This window comes from Pipistrellus hanaki, assembly GCF_964339955.1.
Source record: "Pipistrellus hanaki genome assembly, chromosome: 5".
In the NCBI taxonomy this organism is placed as follows: domain Eukaryota; kingdom Metazoa; phylum Chordata; class Mammalia; order Chiroptera; family Vespertilionidae; genus Pipistrellus; species Pipistrellus hanaki.
This window is the reverse complement of record NC_140507.1, coordinates 72,493,217-72,512,527: the sequence shown is the minus strand read 5'-3', so window position 1 is coordinate 72,512,527 and position 19,311 is coordinate 72,493,217. Positions and strand designations below refer to the sequence as shown.

General features: G+C 61.8%; 1 protein-coding gene across 2 annotated transcripts; it reads left to right on the top strand.

Moving 5' to 3' along the window:
• The first annotated feature begins 443 nt into the window (after positions 1 to 443).
• ZBTB7A (zinc finger and BTB domain containing 7A) lies at positions 444 to 18,318 on the top strand. 2 transcript variants are annotated; one of them, XM_084883607.1, is made up of 3 exons: positions 444 to 680; positions 10,303 to 11,573; positions 13,497 to 18,318. In XM_084883607.1, the coding sequence occupies exons 2-3, from the start codon at positions 10,318 to 10,320 to the stop codon at positions 13,990 to 13,992; spliced, it is 1,752 nt and encodes a 583-aa protein (XP_084739733.1). In that variant the 5' UTR covers positions 444 to 680; positions 10,303 to 10,317; the 3' UTR covers positions 13,993 to 18,318. The 2 variants fall into 2 exon arrangements, with proteins under 2 accessions (XP_084739733.1, XP_084739734.1); XM_084883608.1 differs by lacking the exon at positions 444 to 680 and adding an exon at positions 1,492 to 1,946.
• Positions 18,319 to 19,311: the final 993 nt, after the last annotated feature.

Here is a 19,311-nt window from a genome sequence, read left to right as displayed (position 1 = left end):
CCATCCTGCCACGCCCCAGGCACCGGGGGCAAAGCCCGCGCCCCCCCGCGCCCGCCCCTGCGCCGAGGCTGGGGGCCTGTTTATCTGGCGTCCCCCACCCCCTCCGCCCCGGGGGCCCGCTCCCCCCGCGCCCCGCGAGCTCTGGGGCCAGATAAGCTGGCAAGCTGGCACGGCGCCGCGCGGCGGGGCGGAGAGGTCAGAGGAAGGGGGGCACCCTGGGGGCGGGCTGGACCCCCCCCACAACTTGACAAAACCTAATAACAGCTCGGTCTCCCCGGCGCAGCGGGCGAAGCCCCACGGGAGGGCAGAGACGTGGCAAGAGGGGACCTGCCGAGCCTGTTCTGGCCTCCGAGGCCGGGCGGGGGGGCGGGCTGGGCGCGGGGCGGGGGGGGCCGGCGGCTGCGGCACCTTTAAGACAAGGGAGGACCCCTCTTGCCCTCGGAGAAACCAGGAAGGGAGTCGCGAGCATCATACGGGGCTTTGGCTGTACTGTACAGTTACTGTAGGGGCAGTGACGCCGCCGCCGCCGCCGCCGGAGCGAGGGAGAGGCGAGGGGAGGGCGAGCGAGGGGGAGAGCGAGGCGCAGACCCCGCAGGCGAGCGGCTGAGGAGCCCAGTCCCAACTCCGGGCCCCGGCCCCGCGCGCCCCGGCCCAGCCCGGCCCCGGCCCGGCCCCGCGAGGTAAGTCAGCGCCCGGCGCGCTCCCCGGCACAGGGTGCAGGGCGAGGACGAACCGGGGGCTCTGCGCCCACCCGTGCTCTCTCGGGAAGGGGAGACCCGGGGAGCCGGGGACGTCCCGCAAGTTTCAGAGGAGGGGGTGGTTTGCAGCTGCCGGGAGGCTGGAGGCGCTCTGGATCCCGAGCCCGGGGAGGGGGCGCCTCCTGGGAGGTGGAATTGGGGGCGAAGTGCATGGGCTTGTGCGCCAACTGCCTTCCCCCCCCCCCCCCCGGGTGCATGGCTTTTCGGGGCTCCCAGGCGCGCGGAAAGCGGGGGAGGGGAAGCGGGGCTGCACTGAGGGTGGGGGGAGCCGGCGTGGGAAGGAGGGGGCCGCGTCGCGTGCTAAGTTTGCTGTTGAGTACCGGGGGCGCTCTCCCCACTTCCCGGGGCCAATTCGGTGCTGCGTGTATACGTTGGAATTGGCCGGGATTGAGCTCCATGGGGTATAGGGGGGAGGGGGCTGAAAAACAGGGAGGGGGGCTTTGCAAAGGAGGGGGAAGGGGTAGGGTGTCCGGGTGGGCGGGCGCGCCCGCGGGCTCCTCTGGGCGTCGTAGTCTTCCTGCCGTTTGCGGCAGGCAGGTGGTAGGCAGCTTGGACTACAAGTCCCAGGGTGCACCTCGTCGGCGGCCCGCCGCGGCACGCGGGTAGGGGCGGTGCGGAGGAGGGGCGGTGAGCGGCGGGCCTGCGAGCCAATGGCCGCGGGCCGATCGCGCGGTGCGGCGCAGGGGCGGGCCCAGCGGGTTCGGGGGGCGGGCCTGAAGCTAGGCTCCCCTAGCCGGGGGCCGGTGGCGGTCCCCGGCTTCCGGCTGCGCGGCCCGCGGGCCGGCCCCCTTCCCGCCCCGGGGCCCCTCCCTGCCTGGTTGTGTAACCGTCCCCAGCCCCCCCTCTTCTCGGCCCCCTGCCCCGGTCGTGGGGGGGGGGGTGTCACCCACCCGGTGTTCCCCGGGGAGGGCGGCGGCCGGAGCGGCCGCGCCTCTCGTGCGAGTCCGGGGATGCGCGGCCTAGTGCAGGCCGGGCCCGGGCGTGGGGAAGGCGGGCGGGCGGACCCAGATCCGGGGTAATTTGCATCGCCCTCCCCCCAGTCCGGGTGGGGATTGGCCGCCGGCGGCGGGGGGTGGCGCGGAGCCAGGCTCACTGCCGTCTCCCGGCCCCTCGGAGGAAGCCTGCCCTGCCGCCACCGCCGCCGCCGCCGCCGGGGCCGGGCCCCCTCGCCGCTGACCCGGGAAGGAGGTAGGAGCCCCCCGGTCGGGCGGTGCGGCGGGGCCCGCAGGCCGGGGCGGGGGCCGTGCGCTGCGGCCGGCGCGGGGGAGGGGGCCGCTTCCTGCCCCTGCCCGGGCCTGACTCATCCCTGGGTGGGGGGACCGGCCTGGCCCCTCGCCCTGCCCGCGCCGCCGCCTGGCCTGGCCCCGGCCAGGGCCGCGGGAGGGGGGGCAGAGAGCACGCCTCTCCACCGCCCGCGCCCCCAAAGCGCGTGACCCTGTCTCCTCTGGCCCAGACCCCCCCCCCCCTTTCCTTTGACGCCACCACCACGTGCGAACCCTGAGCCCGGGCAGAGGACTTGGTGGGATCTGGCTCCCTCCCTCCCTCGGCCCCCCTCCCTGGGCTGGGAACCGGCCCTCTCCCCCAGCGCGGGGCCTGGGAACCGGGCAGGGGCCTGAGCCCAGCGCCGAAGCTGAGTGCCTCCCCCCCCTCGGGCTCAGGCCTTTGCGGGTTACGGGAGACACTGCCCGCGCCGGCTGGGGAACCGGGGGAACCGCTACAAGAGATGACTGTCCAGCACGGCCGGGGCACCCAGTGGGCACTCACTAAATATTTGGGGAATGCAGCCAGCAGTTGGCAGATTGGCGGGGGGGGGGGGGGGGGGGCAACTCCTCTCTTCCCCCAGCCAGGTGGCGGAAGTAAGAGGTGTTGGTGCCCCTTCCCCGGGCGTGCCCACCTGGCTCACCCATGGGTGGCAGGCCCGGTTTGCTTCCTCTCTCCCTGCCAGCTGCCTTCAGGAGCAGGGCTGGCCTGAGAGGGAAAGGGCGGCTAGAATTCCATGTCACCCCCCCACACACACCCGGCACGGCCAGGGCGTAACCCTGAGTGTGCCGCTCCCACACTGGGGGGGCCCTCCCCGGGACCAGCCCATCACTTCCTATTGGCAGGGCTGGTCTTGGGAGAGGTCTGGGGAGTCCGGGCTGGGCCCTGGCATTTCCCCCCAGGACCACCCCCCAGCGGGGCCCCTAGAGCATGCCAGGCACTTATCAGCTGGGCTCGGGTCTCTGTTTACCGCCAGCCATCGCTGTGGAGACCAGAGCCTGGGGGAGAGCGGGGGGGGGCAGGAGCCAGTGGCTGGAAGAGCGAAGCCCTGGGATCCGCATGCCTAATGAAGAAAGAGGAGCCATCGGGGACACTGAAATTTTAATTCGTGGGTCACTTTGGGGGGGGTATTTATTATTCGGCTCTGATTGGCTGCCGGGTGGCCAGTCAGCACCCTGGCGTGCTGGGAGCCATACAACTCTCAGCGGAGGCCCTGGGAGAGCTGCCGGGTGGCTGCAGGGAGTGGATGCGTCCCTTTCTCTGTGTGGGAGACTGAGACCCCGCAGACAGGGCCCGGCCTTCGTCCAGTGGGGAAGTTTCCAGGGGCAGTAGCAAGTCCTGTGTTTGTTTTTACTTCCTTTCTTTGCCTCGGGTCCTTCTGACCAACAGCTGGATCAGGCTGCTGGCAGTCCCCATCAATATTTGAGGAAACCAAGGCTCGGAGGGGATGCTAAACACGAGTGTGGGGACTCGGGGGCTTACAGCCAGCCTCAGAGCGGGTTCCTTGTTGGGCAGGGGAGACTGAGGCCCTGGGGAAGTGGAGAGCAGCCCAAGGTCACCCAGCCAAAGCTGGGTCTGACCCCTGTGGTCTGCCTTCCGGCTCAGGACTTGTCCAAAGTCCTCCCTGCATCCCAGCTGAGGGGCATCTGCTCACCTGTCTTCCAGAGGGCCAGGAGGCTGCCAGCAGGCACCTGTTGGCCAAATGGAGTCTTCCCGGGGCTTATTAAACCCTTTGCCCAAAGGGAATAATGAGGCTCAGAGAACCCGAGTTGCCCAAGGTCACACAGCATGAGACCCAGTTCCCTGCCTCCCAGCTTTCCCCGGCAGGCGCCTGTAAGGCCTGCAAGGCCCTTTCTTGCCCCCTCCAAGCCACAGTCCTGCACCTTGGCCATCAGAGGCGGGCAGGGCTCCTTGTTTTATGACCCATTACACCTGAGGAGGTCACCTCACAAGAGCCAGGATTCAGGGCCAGCCCTAGGAGGGGAGCTGTTGGGGTTTCCAGTGCCACTGCACTTGATCTGTGACCTTGGACACGCCCCTTGGCCTCTCGTAGCCTGTGTGTGTGTGTGTGTGTGTGTGTGTGTGTGTCCCCTAACATGTAGGGTCCCCCGAGTGGTGCCTGTAGACTACCTGTTTTCTCTCATGGAGGAGGCACCTAGGTCAGCTCGGGGAAAACAGGGATTCTGCTGGAGTGTGTGCCAGCTAGGTGTCAGACACTCGGCACCCCTCACCTGTCACCTTGGTTCCAGGCACCTGAGAGGCCATAAACCACCGGGCAAAGGCCCTGGTCAGCGGGGACCAGAGGAACAGGCTTGGGTGGGGGCCAGTGTGGTCCAATCCCAGCCTGGCCTTTGGCTCCACCTGAGGTCCACTGAGGGAGGCGCTTCCCCTCTGCCACCTTCAGTTTCCCCATCAGTACAGCGAGGAGGCTGCCTTCAGCCCAGCAGTGTCACTGTGAGGACTTACTCAGCGATCCCTCAGGAATGTGTGTTGAGCGACTGCTGTGCAGCGTCAGGACCTAGGGGGCGCCCCTCCTGCGTGCCTGTGTCGATGCCCCTTGGGGTCAGGGCCCTTCCCTGAGTTCACAGATGTTGGCTGGACTCCAGCCCTTCCCCAAGTGCCCCTTGTGACCTCTGGCGAGCCTTTTCCTCTTCTGGGCCACCATAAGGCAGCTCTGAGGGGGCGTGAGAATAAGCTGTCCCTCGCCCCAAGGCCCCCGGGTGGGGGATTTAGTCATCTGCTGGTACCTAGGGGCGGTCTGGTGGGGGAGGGGAGGGCGCCCTGGGAGGACTAGTTAGGCCAGATGGAGCCAGGTGGCCGGTGATCAGATCCACCTCTGCTGTGTACCCGGACAAGGAGCTTTTCTCTCTCGGAGCCTCAGTTTCCTGCTGTAGAGGGGGGTGGTGACCCTGCCTCCCGGAGCTGTGTGAATGGATGTTGAGATAACTGAGATCAGACCTCGACTCCCTTAGGGCTGAGGCCCGGGCTTGGGGCACCAAAGCGCGGGTGCCACCTGGAGAATCTGGCTCTGCTGAGCAGCCTGGCCAAAGGACCAGCCCCTCCATCTGTCCTCCCAGCGGGCCTCGGACAGCCCCTGGGCAGAGCTTCCCCACCCACACCTTCTGGCTTCACTGGAAAACAGGGCCTGGTCCCACCGCACATCAGGAGGTGTCTTTTGGGAGGGAACTGGCTGGACTTATGGGCACAGGACGCCAGGGCCTCAGCAGACGGAGCACCCTCTGGGCGGGACTGGGGGGTGGGGGTGGGGTTGTGCCAGTGCTCGGGGGAGGGAGAAGGAGGGGTCTGGACAAAGACTGGAGCAGAGCCAGAGGTCACCCAGCCCGCTCGGGTGCAGGTGCAGCTGAGCAGGGCAGGTAGGCAGACGGTGATGGGTTCTTCGCCGCCAGCTGTGCTTACTGCAGGGACGGCCGCCTCTTCCTTCTCCCTCACCCTGATGGCTGTCTTCCCGGGGCTTCCTCTTGGAACCCAGTCTTGGTGTCGGGGCTGTACTTCCTGGTCCATTACAGCACTCACAGCGTGGGAACAGGGTGAGCCTGAGCCCCACCCATGAGTTGGGGGTCAGATGGGATCCCCATGACCTCATCCTCCCACCCTCACCCCCACACAAACACACTTCCCACTGGGCCTGCAGCCTTCCTGCCTCTGGCCCTTTAAGGCTGGGGCAGGAAGCCCCTCCCCATTTAGGGCAATAAATGGACACATAAAATGGCCGAAGGCCTGTTTGCTGGTGTCTGGCCAGAGGGAGGCCTGCGAGGGCAAGGAGGTAGGGGGCAGGCTGGCAGGGGGCAGCCAGCAGCCACTCTGGGCCTTTAGTGCTGCCCCCCCCCCCCCCCAATAGAGATGCTGAATTCCTGTCCTATTAAACCCCCAGCCAGGGACGGCCAGGCGGGGATTGGCACCAAGTCAGGGCAGGGTAACCCGGCGGGACCAACCTTGCAACACAGGCTGTGTGCCTGGGAGGGGGAGGGGGCGGCCGGGCGTGGGCCTGGCAGCTGAGCCTGGGCACGAGGCTTGCTTTGTGACCTTGGACCAGCCGCCCACCCTCTCTGGGCCTGGTTTTGCTCCCGTGGCTTCTTCCTTGGGGACCGTAACCCACTTCGTTGGCACAGAGTGGGTGGTGAGGTGGCTGGAATGACATTCAGAAATGAAGTTCAAAAAGCCCCTCACCCACAAGGGGGAGCAAACAGCCTTGTTGGGGCTGCACTGGCACATAGTAGGTCCCCAGGCAGTATTTGCTGAATGGATGAGAGTCGGGCTCTGGACCTAGCGTACCCCCAGCCCTCTTGCCACTGTCCTGACCCCTGAGGAAACCGAGGCACAGAGGGTTGCTGCTTCTTGCCCAAGGTCACCCAGTTTGGAAGTGGAGGAGTTGGGGTTTGGATCTGGGCTGCCATGCCTGGCACATAGTAGGTGTTTAGTGTTTCTTTGGTTTGTTTTTGTATTCTCTGGCTGAGGAACGCATGGGTCTTGACCCCTTAATGAAGCTGCCCTGTCCCAAACACTCCTCCAGGAGGCCTTGGGTGGTGATTCCCTGCCCCTCCCCTTCCCCCCTCCTGGCCATCCCCTCTTTTCCTGAGGAGTGGGGGTGGGAGGAGGAGGCCTGACCTTGGAAAGCTTCCTGTGAACGCAGCCTCTCCTTCCCAGGTCCCCTCTCCTAAGCACCCACCTCCAGGCTTTTCCCTCTGCGGTCCCCCTTGCCCAGGACACCCTTCCTATGATGTTGGGGTCCTTCCTGGGTGACACTTGCTGCCCCTGGGACCAGGTCAAGGTATTCTTGACCCCTGTGTCCCTGCTGTTGCGTGGCAGCAGTTCAGGCCAGCTCAGACCAGAGTCTAGTCCCCTCCTGGCTGCTCTTCTTGTCATCTCCAAGCCTCTCCTCCTCTGTAAAACCCAGGGCTTTACAGTGGAGAGGATGAAATGAAGGTGCTGGTTGGTTCCTGAAGGTTCCCAGGCACAGATGGAGCTCTCCGGAGGAGCCCTGCCTCCTAAGGGATCCCATGTTAGATGGCAGGTGGAAGCACTGTCCTCTGGTCCTGGGTGTGTCAGTTGGCTGCTGGGTGGGGCTGGGTGTGGGCTCTCCAGCCCATAGCTGTCTTTGGTTCTTCTTGTTGAATGCTGTGCTCCTACTGTGCGCCACCCAAGGGAGGGCCCAGCATAGGGGCCTAGGAGTGGCCCAGAGGGAGGAGGGCACCCCACTTCCAGCCCGGAGGAGCCTGCTGAGGCCTGCCCCTTAGCTTGAGGAGTCAACAGAGGCCCCGGAAATCCCAGGAGGGCAGCTCCTGGGGGGTGGAGTTGTGATGAAAGACAACCCAGGTGGGTGTGATCCTGAGCTCCGGGTGTCACGGGGGTGGTACTTTCTTGGAGGAGAGAAGTTGTGTTGGATTGTCACTACCAAGGAAACCCCCACTTCCCGAGTACCTGCTAGGTGAAGCCTCCTGTGGAGACAATCCCAGAGCACACAGTGGGTGTTTTCCTTCCAGGCCCCACCTGACCCACCAGGAGAGCTCAGCGGCCCTCCTTTTCCCATCTGACAGGCTCTTCTACCCCTTTCTTAGGGGGAGAACCCTCAGAGACCCGGATGGGGCCGTGGCTCTGGGCATGGTAGGTGGGTGAGATGTGTCCCTGGAGAGAGGATGTGGGTCAGGTGTCTGCAGAGCCAGTTTAGTTTCCAGGGTGAGGAAAGAGATAATGGCTTGTTGGGTAGGTCGGGGGCCAGTCTCTGACCTCTGTCAGCTCCTGGACCCCAGAACCTATGGATCAGCCTTGCTGGGCACCCTTGGCAGGATTTTATGTCTCTGGGCCTTGTTTTTTTCATCTGTAAAATGGGGGATCATGCTACTCTCATGGGGACTTTCCTTGGTTGACACTTCCCCAGGCCCTGCCCTTTGAGGGAGGGTCTCTGATGATTAGCTGGGGAAATAGAGGCTCCACCTGGGAGGTGAAAGGGATATGGATACTCTAGGACAGTGGTCAGCAAACTGTGGCTCTTGGAAGGGAAGGCGGGAAAAAGGAGGGATGGGGAGAGGGGTGGGACAGAGTTTGCTGACCACTAGACTAGACTAAACGTTACCGTGTACTTGGAAGCTGTGAGGATTAGGCAATTGTGGCATGTTGTGTGCAAAGAGGTAAAGGGTAGTATATGACAGTCATTAGTCAACAGAGCAGCAAACTACGGCTCACGAGTTGCATGTGGCTCTCGAGCCGCAGTTTGCCGACCACTGCTCCAAAGGTTTCCTTAAACCAGCGGCTGCCAACCTTTCGGCCTCACAGTTGGCGACCGCTGCTCTAGGCCCTTTGCTCATGGCCCGCTTCGTCCCCTCGTGGAGACAGGGTCCCAGGTCAGCTGTGAGGCCCAAGCTGCAGCTTTCCCGCTGGGTGGCTTCTGGCAAAGCGGGAGCCCGGGTGCCCTAACCCTTAAAGAAGGGCTGCGCTAGCCCCTGGCCTGGTGTGCTCAGTGCTAGAGGGAGGGTGGGTGAGTCACCCGAACTATTTCAGGTCGTGACCTTGAGGCCCCTGGAGATACCTCAAGGCTCACGGGGACCTTAGGGGCACCGGGGGCCAATGGCAAGCAGGGCGAGAGTAGCCATCTTGGGTTGTTGGTCGCTTGGATGGGGAGGAAAGAAAGGAGGGGCCGAGGCTAGTCTGATTCCGTTTGCTCTCTGGAGCCCAGAGGCCAGACAGCAGATGGTGGAAGGGGGTGGGGCCACCACAGGGGCTCCTCTGATGGCCGATCGATCCTCAGATGGGGTTGACCTCCATCCTCCTGCTCTCAGCAGCCACATCTGAGCCGACCCCCTTCCCCCAGGGCTGGCAGAACAGAGGGGCCAGCGGAGCAGCTGGTGCAGTCTGCAAGGAGGGCGGGCCTTGGAGGGAGACGGCGGCCTGGGAAGTGTAGTGCCTGCCTGAGCGTTGCACAAAGGCCTCTGTCAGCTCTGAGGCCTGGACCCCACTCCCAGAGCAGCCCTGGGTCGGGACCGTTCCATTCTGGCCTTGTACCCAGCCGGACCAGCCCTGGGCTCCCTTGCTGGGCCGGCTACCTGAACCCCTCACGGCACTGCCGGAGGATCTGGGCTAGAGTTGGGCTGGGAGGCTGGGGTCCTTAGGAGGCTGAGGAAGGCCCAGCTCAGCCCACTCCTGCTGACCAGGAGCTGTGGCCCAGGAGCCGGCTGGCTGGGCCTGGAGGAATGTGGGCTGTGTTGGGTGGCTTGGGACAGCCGGGGGCTCCCCGGAGAGGGTGGAGGGGTGGGGACAGGAGCCAGAGGGTTGCACAAGCGCCCGAGTGGGTGGATGAGTCACAGCCCAAGGGAAGGCGGAAAAAAGGAGGGGTGGGGAGAGGGGCGGGACAGACAGAGTTCTCTCAAAGGCCTGCTCTTCCAAAGGCTTCTGCCCATTTGACAGGTGGGGAGATTGAGGCCCAGGAAGTGGGAGGGCCTTGTTGTGGCTTTGCAGTGCAGACCGGGAGGCTGAAAGGTGGAGAGAGCTGGGCAGGCAGGAGGCCCAGCCCCCTGCTCCTCCTTGACGGGAAAAGGAGCGTCAGGTGGCCTGGTTTCCCCATTACTCACTGCCAGGGCCAAGCTGTCCTGGGGGCTCCAGTGGGGCCGAAAGGGATTTGTCCTTCAGAGTCACCAGGGCAAACCCATGGCCTCAATGACCCTGCCAGGTCGTGGCCTCACCCCTTCCTACTGGCTCAGAGGCCCCCAAGAGAACTAGGTCTCACGGTGAGGCAGTGAGGGTCAGAGAAGCCGAGGGGACTGGTGGGGATGCACAGCCACGCCAGTTGGATATGGCTGGGCACAGATATGGGCCTTGGGCACATGGGCTGCTCTCCCTGAGCCCTGTCTTCTCACTTGTGCAGTAGAAGGGTGCTGCCTGTGGGACTGCAGGGGCAGGAGCATGACAGCGTGCAGTAGGAGCCTTGTCTCTGTCACCACCGTGGCCGCCTAGAGAGGGTATGGGTAGAAGCCTGCACTCAAGGCATTAGGGAAACTTGTATTGAGGCATTTATTGAGCACCTACTGTATGCTCCTGCATCACCTCAGATTGCCCTTTGGATGCCTGTGAGCCCTCTAGAGAAGGGGCAGCTGCCAGTCTTCGTCTCTCAAGCACCCATGTGAGTTTTGCTAGATAATCGCACGTTCTGCAGAACCAGACATGGACTGACCTGGTGCACATCTGGGGAAACTGAGGGTGGGGCACTCTGAGGGTCTGACGCTTCGGTGGGTCCCTCTCATCTCACAACCGCCCCTTCCTTTCTGTGCCGTAGGTCTCGGCGCGGAAGATGGCCGGCGGCGTGGACGGCCCCATTGGGATCCCGTTCCCCGACCACAGCAGTGACATTCTGAGTGGGCTCAACGAGCAGCGGACGCAGGGCCTGCTGTGTGACGTGGTGATCCTGGTGGAGGGCCGCGAGTTCCCCACGCACCGCTCGGTGCTGGCGGCCTGCAGCCAGTACTTCAAGAAGCTGTTCACGTCGGGCGCCGTGGTGGACCAGCAGAACGTGTACGAGATCGACTTCGTCAGTGCCGAGGCGCTCACAGCTCTCATGGACTTCGCCTACACGGCCACGCTGACTGTTAGCACAGCCAACGTGAGTGACATCCTCAGCGCTGCCCGCCTGTTGGAAATACCCGCCGTGAGCCACGTCTGTGCCGACCTCCTCGACAGGCAGATCCTGTCGGCCGATGGGGGCACTGATGCTGGGCAGCTGGACCTGGTAGATCAAATTGATCAGCGAAACCTCCTCCGTGCCAAGGAGTACCTCGAGTTCTTCCAGAGTAACCCCATGAACAGCCTGCCCCCCGTGGCCGCCGCCGCGGCCGCCGCCGGCTTCCCGTGGTCAGCCTTCGGCGCCTCCGACGACGACCTGGATGCCACCAAGGAGGCCGTGGCTGCCGCCGTGGCTGCCGTGGCCGCAGGCGACTGCAACGGCTTGGACTTCTACGGGCCCGGCCCCCCGGCTGAGCGGCCCCCGGCCGGGGACGGGGACGAGGGCGACAGCAACCCGGGCCTGTGGCCGGACCGGGACGCGGACACCCCCGCCGGGGGCCTCTTCCCGCCCTCCGGGGCCCCGCCCGCTGCCACGCAGAACGGCCACTACGGCCGGGCTGGGGAGGAGGAGGTCTCGCTGCCGGAGGTGGCCCCGGAGCCCGGGGACTCGCCCGGCTTCCTGTCGGGAGCGGCCGAGGGCGAGGATGGCGACGGGGCCGATGCGGACGGGCTGGCGGCCAGCACGCTGCTGCAGCAGATGATGTCGTCGGTGGGCCGGGCCGGGGCGGCGGACAGCGACGACGAGGCGAGGGCGGACGACAAGGGGGTGGTGGACTACTACCTGAAGTACTTCAGCAGCGCCCACGACAGCGACGTCTACCCGGCCTGGTCGCAGAAGGTGGAGAAGAAGATCCGGGCCAAGGCCTTCCAGAAGTGCCCCATCTGCGAGAAGGTCATCCAGGGCGCCGGCAAGCTCCCGCGGCACATCCGGACCCACACCGGGGAGAAGCCCTACGAGTGCAACATCTGCAAGGTCCGGTTCACCAGGTGAGCCGGCGCCGCTGGGCGGGGCGGAGGGGGGGGGGCGCTTCCTGGGTCCTTACGTGTACACACACAGCCTCTAGGGACCTAAGCAGCAGCAGCGTGTTGATTTGGGGGTGCCTTCCCCCCAGTGTGTCCCTTCAGAGCAGCCTTTGGTGTGGGCACTAACCATAGGACCACATAGAATGTGGAACATGCCCGGCGGTGCTTCGGGAGCCGGAGGAGCAGCACCAGGATCGGTGGTTCTTCGGACCGGAGGAGAGTGTTTGCTTTGGGAGAGGCAACAGCCTCGTAGGGAGCAGGGAGCTCGGTGGTTTTGAGCCACTTCAAGTCTCCTGTGCGTCTGGAAACTTACTTTGTTCGGCCAGCGTTATGGGCCACCCGGGTCCCAGGCCCTGTCCTAGGCGCTGGGGATGCAGAAGTGGAGAAATAGGCCAGAATCCCCACGGACAAAGCATGCGTGAGATAAAATCAAAGGACTGGTAACACTGGCTGGTGGAACGTGAAGAGAGCAGAGAACAAAGGGAGGGGAAGAGCTGCTTTAAACAGAACTGAGACCTGAAGGAGGTGAGGGGAGGAGTCGGGGGAAGAGACAGGCAGAGGGAACAGCCAGTGCAAAGACAGACCAGTTCAGCTTGGAGGATCACTGCAGTCAGGGGAGGGAGTTTGGTCCTTGGGCAGGAGTTTGAGGTCGGGTTAGGGAAATTTGTGAATTGGTCTTAAAAGTCCAGAGGTAGCTGACTGGGCCTTGTGGGCCAGTCTAGTGGGGGCGGAGGGGTTGATGTGCAGGGGCCTGGCCAGGCTGGGTGACTCAGCACCACCCCCTACCCCCACCCACCCTGGGGTTCCCCCAGCCACACCCACCCAGCCTGAAGAAAGAAGGCATTGTCCCAGCTCCCAGCTCTGCCCCTTGGGGATAGGACCTGGAGGCTGACCCCTGACCCCCTCCTGCAGGCCAGGAGAGGAGGGTGTGGCCTGGAGTGCAGGGCCCAGGAGTATCAGGCAGGGTGCAGAGGACAGCTACCAGAGGCAAGCGGTGTAACTGGTGGCCTGGCTCACCCCTTTGGCGAGATTGTGGTTCTTTTAGTTTTGGGGGCTCCATCCTCCTCCAGATGGGGCACGAGGTGGCTATGGGTCTCTGCACCGAGAGGAACAGCTTTGGGAGGGCTCAGCACGAGGTGACCAGGCTGACCTGTGACCCCTACCACAAGCCTCGACCTATTTCAGTCTGGCCTGGAGTTCTCTTGGCCATCCTATTCCCAACCCAGGGCTGATCCCATTTGCCAGTCAAGGAAACCGAGCATAGAGTACCAGGCCGAACCTGTTTCCCCCATGCGCCCACCTGGCTGCTCTCCATCCCTGACCCGGGGCCCCAGCACCCACCCCTTCCTCCAGGCCCAGGAGCCCAGGGGCCCCTCTGAGTCACAGAGAGAGTTGAGTAAGCAGGGCCTGTGGCAGCGGGGCTATAATTACGCTGGCCAGGGTTTGGGGTGATGAAACTGGAGCTGACTCCACCTCGCAGCCCCTGGCCCGCTGTGCAGCTCGGTGCAAGTCACTTCCCCTCTCTGAGCCTCGGTTGGGGAATCTCTGTTCTGCTAGCACGATGGGAGTCCCTGCTGTGACCTGGCCCCTCAGTGGTCTGGGCCGGGCCCTGGGAGGCTGGGTAGAGCCCAAGCAGGAGCCGGTTGTCCTCCGATGGATGAGAAGAGGGATTCAGAGAGGTTCCGCTTTTGCCCAAGACTATACAGCAAGCAGTGTCCAAGGCCCTTTTCAGACCTTTGAGCGGCCTCTGGCCCCTGTCCCCTTTGCCCAGGACTGTCCCCGCTGCAGCCTGCCTTCGTCCTGGTTTCAGCCTCACGGCCAGCAGGAGTTGGGGTTGTCCGGGAAGGGGCCTAGCACAGCACCCGCTGACCCTTGCGCCCTCCACAGGCAGGACAAGCTCAAAGTGCACATGCGGAAGCACACAGGTGAGAAGCCGTACCTCTGCCAGCAGTGTGGGGCAGCCTTCGCCCACAACTACGACCTGAAGAACCACATGCGCGTGCACACCGGCCTGCGGCCCTACCAGTGCGACAGCTGCTGCAAGACCTTCGTGCGCTCCGACCACCTGCACAGACACCTCAAGAAGGACGGCTGCAACGGCGTGCCCTCGCGCCGCGGCCGCAAGCCCCGGGTCCGCGGCGGGGGGCTCGGGGGGCCCGACCCCGGCCCCGGGGCCGCCCCGCCCGGCGCCCCCGCCCCGCCCGGCTCCCCCGAGGCCCGGCGCAACGGCCAGGAGAAGCACTTTAAGGACGAGGAGGAGGACGAGGAGGCGGCCAGCCCCGATGGCCTGGGCAGGTTGAATGTAGCGGGTGCTGGTGGTGGGGGTGGTGACGGGGCCGCTGGGAACCCTGCCGACGGCAGCTTCGCGGCTGGACTCGCCTGAAAACCAAAAAGAGAAGAAAAACCCGAGAGAGACAGAGAGAGAGAGAGAGAGAAAAAATCACCCACCACCCCCCAAAAAACACACAAAAAAATTATCTATATACAGATATCTATATCGATATATATATATACAGATATATATATATATATATATATATATGAAGCATCACAGAATCTAGGATAGTGCTTTTCTCAGATTTTTCTCTTTCATGAAGTTCTCTCCCTCCATGGGGACTCTTGCCCTCTCCTCCCAACTCCCCTTTCTCTCCACCCCGTCGATGAGTTCCGGGGCTTGGTTTGGGGTTTGTGGGACACGGGTTCTGAGTCCCCCCTCCTCCCCACTGGGCGCCCCCAGCATAGGGTCTGGGATCCCATTGGAGGCCTGGGCAGGGTCCCAGGTCCCGGGCAGGGACGAGGGCTGTTGTGGAGGGAAGGTTGAGGCAGGACTGGGGTGGCTTTAGTTTTTCTCCCCTTGCTGGTTTCTATGAGTCTTTCAGACAAGACCTTAAATAATCTCTGTCTGCTGTGAGCGGACGTTAAAATAGTCCCTGAACCTACCCCCACCCTCCTTCCTCAGGGCACTTATTAAGTGGGGGTCTCCCCCCTAGATCTCCCCGTAGGCTCCTTGCCTCCTGTCCTTGTCTGTGGTCCCTTATCTCCTGGCCACTGCGACACAAACCTATTTATTTCCACGAGTGGAGAAGGGGGGGGACGGGGAGAGGGGGCACCAGGATGGCTCCCAGGGGTTCTGTTGCCTTCCTCCATGGCACTTACACCCATGGGGGCACCAGGGGCCTCCTCTCAGAGCGCCCCCTCACCCCTGTCTGTCCCCAGCCCAGGTCATTCAGACCCAGTTAAAGTTTGGAGATTCAAAACTTGTCTTCACCCTCTCCCAACTTTTTAAAGCACTTTTTAGATGGTTTCCCCCTCTTTTCCTCCTTAAAAACAAAATTTATATATATAAATATATATAAAGAGAGATATATATAAGATATAACTTTTCCTCAGAGGAGCAGACAACAGTGTGGGGTGAGACAGCCAAGGGCAGAGGGAACCCAGGGTCTTACGGTGGCAGGGAAGAGGGGAGAGAAGAGTCCAGAAGTTCCAATGTCACAAAAGCAATAAGATTTTACAAAACGAAAGGAAACAAACAAACAAAAAAATGACAACCAACCACAAATAGAAGTCTTGGCACTTTGTAACAGAACGGGTACTATACTTTATCTTAATTTAAAAACATGTTTACAAGTTGCAACCAACTTCTATGAAAAGTTGAAAAGACAAAAAAAAGAGAGAGAGAGAGAGAGAGAGAGCGAGAGTGTAAACAGAAATTCCTAAAAGCTGATTTATTTTTGTACAAAATAATTAAAAACCCACCCTGGATGTAGAATCCAATTCTGTGCCCGGGTGAGAGGGAGTCGGGAAGGCGTGGGTGACGGGAGGCCAGGTCTCCTGCGTGAATCTGCTTCACTGGAGGGGCTTGCCTGGCCGGCAGGACTGGGTTTTGTATTTCTGCCATGTCCCCCACTCCCTCCCATTCTGTCCCTTTTTGGTTCTGACTTAGAGATGTCTCATGACCCACTAGCCATACAATGGCCACCCATGTCTGTGGGGACCCTCCTTACTGACTCCCTAGCTCAGGGATGGGCCCAAGAGAGGGCTGGCCTTTCAACCAGCCAGAGCAATCTAGTTCCCCCAACCTACCCCCTCCTCACTGTTCCCCCATCCTCACCCCTTCCTGGCTTCCCGCCTTTCCTTGTGGCCACTGAGGAGCTGCCATCTTGGATATGCCATCCCCTTTGAGGTGGGTGACAGGGGGCCCCACCTCCAGGGCCTTATACCCCCCCAAAGCACCCCTGTTTTTACTCAAAGGCACTGACTGTCATCTGGGGGCTGGCACCTGGCCCCCCACAGGCTCGGTGTTGACTGAGCCACAGGCCACGGACGGGGGGCCAGAGCAGGGAAACCAAGTTGCCAGAGGCCAGGGCACCTCCACCCCCTCTTGCATATGCAACGCCTAGTGTGGGACCCTGTATATAGACATCCTGCTGAGCTGAATCCTTCCTCCTCAACGCCCAAGGTCGGGGCGCCCCTGCTCCCCGCTCTGGTGGCTGGCCCGTCTCCTGGTAGCCTTTTGCTCTGTGACAAACCCCATCTTATCTCTTTTTTCATTTTCTTTTTTTAAAGGGAAGCTTTTTGAGAAAGCAGCTTTCACCATTGTTTCTACAGGATATGTTCCGTCTCCTCCCGGCCTCCGCCAGCCCCCCAAATGTCTCAGGAACCCCCCTCCTGAGGGGGGTGGTAGGGGAGCCCAGGGCCGGTGGCCTTGTTCGTACCCCAGATCACAGGGCGGGATTTGGAGAACCATCTGCAGAGGCCGAGCAGAGCGCTTGGGCACCCAGGCCAGGGACCCCCCGCCTCCGCCCGGCGTTCAGAGAGGCCCCCTTCCCACACACCTCCTTGCAATAAAACCAACTGAAAAATCACAGCCGTCGTCCTGGCCAGTGGGGGTGACGACTTGGGGAACTGAGGCCTCTGGGACTATGGTGGGGGCATGGGCTGAACCCCGCCAAGCACACTTTAACACAAAGCTCCTTGGGAATTGCACTAAACCCCTACCCCTAGCTCTGCACCCAGCTTTCACCAGCCCTGCCCACCCACTCCGCCTTAACCCTATTCTGCTGCCCGCCAGCCTGTCCCGGGGCCACAGCCTCTGCATGGGCCCAGAGCCGGGACCCCCAGCCGGCCCAGTCCCCTAACTCCGCGCAATCACATACTGTATATAGATGTGGATCGATTTTATTTTTATTCTTTAAATTAAGGTTGTGATAAAGTGTTGCCAAAGATACTGCTGAATTCTCGCGTTTCAGGAAACAAATATTTGAGGGGGAACGTGCTGACTGGTCGGAAAGGACAGCAAAAAAGTGTTTTTGTTTGGTTGTTTGGGGTTTTCTTTGGTGTTTTCTTTCTTTGGGGTGTTTTTTTTTTAATTGCCTGGTACAAAAAAGAAAAAAAAGACAAAGTGAAATTGTTATTTCCATCATCTTGGTGAAATTGTGTGGATGTGTGTGTGCGCATGTGTGCGAGAGTGAGGTCCAGGCTGGGGACTTCTGATGGAGGCTGTGCGGGGAGCTCGGGGGCAGGAGTTCTGGGCCTGGCAGGATGGGGGGCCCTGAGCCCCCACCTGGGTCAGTCTCCAGCCTGCCAGACTGGGAGAGAGAGATAAATGTTCTTGCTGCTGCTCCCTGCCTGGTCCCCCACCCTGACCCCGACCCTGCCTTTTGAGATTAAAAGAAAAAAAAAAAAAAAAGGCAAAAAAAAAATTAAAAACCAGTGAATGTAAAGTGCCGGACCAGGCCCAGCCTGGCATGGGTGTGGGCCTTGCCCAGCCGGGCTCCAGTGGGCCATACCAAAGTCTGCCCTCTTGGGCAGCCCACCCAGGAGACCCCATGTGGCCATCTCTTCTTGTCACCCTGTTTGTACAGGGCTGTCCCTCTGCTTCCTTCCGAGGGGGGGTTCTCAGGGTGGAAGGGAGGGGCCCCCAGCTCCCACCTGGGTCTTCTGGGGAGTCTGCACTACTGAGACCCATCAGCTGTGTCGCACATGGTGGGACCGAGGCCGGGGCCAGGGCCCCCAGAACCGAGGCCATCCAGGCAGCCAGGATTGTAGGAGGTGAGACAGAGACTGAAAGGAAAAAAAAAATTTAAAAACCAACAAAAAAAGCAAAAATCCTATTTTTTGAGAAAGAAAGATATTTATATTTGCAGTTTTATTTTAAAAAGTTATTTAAGCTGAGGAAGCAGCCTTCCTGGAACGGTGGTGTTGGCCGGTGCACGACGGGTCGGCCTGGGTCTTGGGCGCCCAGGAGTCATAACCTCAGAGTTAAGACTATCTCGCACTAAATATATACATTTACATGGAGGTGGGTTGGGGCAGGACCAGGAGATGAGGGGGCTGGGGAGACCCCCATTCTACGGCCAGGGCTGCCTGGAGGCCAACGGCCAGGGGTCCTGTGCCAGGTACCCTCAACCCCCCCCAGGCCCAGACATGAGGTGCCTTGGACTTTGGGGGACCAGGCCTGGTGAATAGGGGGTTGGCGGTGGCGCCCCTGGGGGCACAGAGCACAGACATTCCATAGACTGTATTTGAGAGTCTTTATAAAATGTGGGAGATTTAAAAAAAAAAAATGGTAAAATGCACTTTTGGGGGGTGGGGGGAGAAGCTTTAAAATAAAAACAAAAACAAGACGAAAGATGAAAACACGGACATAAAAATCATTTTTCTTGTACATAAAAAAAAGAACCACTAAACGCAGCCTGTTACGACCGCTGCTGCCTCATTTGCCTGATTTTGATGTTCTTGTGTTTTGTTTTGGGGGGAGCCTGGGGAGTGGGGGTGGAGGGTCAGGGGCTCCTTCCCCATGGGTTGGGTCCCTGGTTTGTAGCACTTGGGGGTTCCAGACAGAGGACCCGATGCTGGCCTCATCCTTCCTGCCAGGCCTGGGAGGGGAAGCGGGGGAGGGAGGGGTCTGGACGGTGACTCTTGCCTCTGGGCTCCAGGGTGGGGTCGGTGTCTGGCAGGGCTAGGGCTGGCACCCCGAGGTGAGGGCAGGTGGCTCAGAAGGGGCCTGAGGGACAGTGGGGGAGGCCGGAAGAACCTGCTGAGCGGGCTCCTTGGCCACCTCCTACTACAAGGTTTCTGGAGGCCCTGGGTGGGGTGGCCCACACAGGGAACCCCAGGTTGCCGGGGCCTCCAAAGTGCAGCCCCCTTTTGGGCCCCCGTGCCCTGATCAAAGAGCTGAGCTGGCTGCCTCCTCCATATCCCCAGGGGGGAGGTTGGGTGAGGGCCCATTCACTGGGGAGGGAAAGGGGGCCGCAGCCCCCGTCTCTGGGTTGGGGTCACCAAACATGGCCACTTACCGGGCCCTGGGGAGAGCTCTCCCTGCCATCCCCGGTCGGACTCAGGCCAGCAGCGCCCGGAGTTGGGTGGGTGACAGTGGCACCAGGGGACACCGGTGGCCATGGTCACAGCCTGAAAGACGACAAGCAGGACTCTGAAGTGGAATCTGTAGGGCCTGGCCCGGCCCTGGGTGGGAAGGCCAAGTGCAGGGGCTGGGGAGGGACTCTGGGTGTCCTGCAGTGGCAAGGTCTGCACTTGTGTGATCACATGGCAGACACAGGTCTCCAACATGGACTGAGTGGGGGGTGGGGGGGGGTGGGGGTGGGGGTGGGGGTGGGATTGGGCGGGGGTGGGGGAGTGTTTAATGGTTCAGCAGCCAGACACTGAGGGAACCTGAGCCAGCCACAAGGGGAACTGATCA

What these genes read in the sequence shown, in the direction of transcription:
- ZBTB7A (XM_084883607.1), top strand. Translation starts at nt 10,318, where the DNA reads ATGGCCGGCGGCGTGGACGGCCCCATTGGGATCCCGTTCCCCGACCAC. An exon ending in TGCAAGGTCCGGTTCACCAG is followed by an intron (nt 11,574 to 13,496) that starts GTGAGCCGGCGC and finishes CGCCCTCCACAG; the next exon opens with GCAGGACAAGCTCAAAGTGC.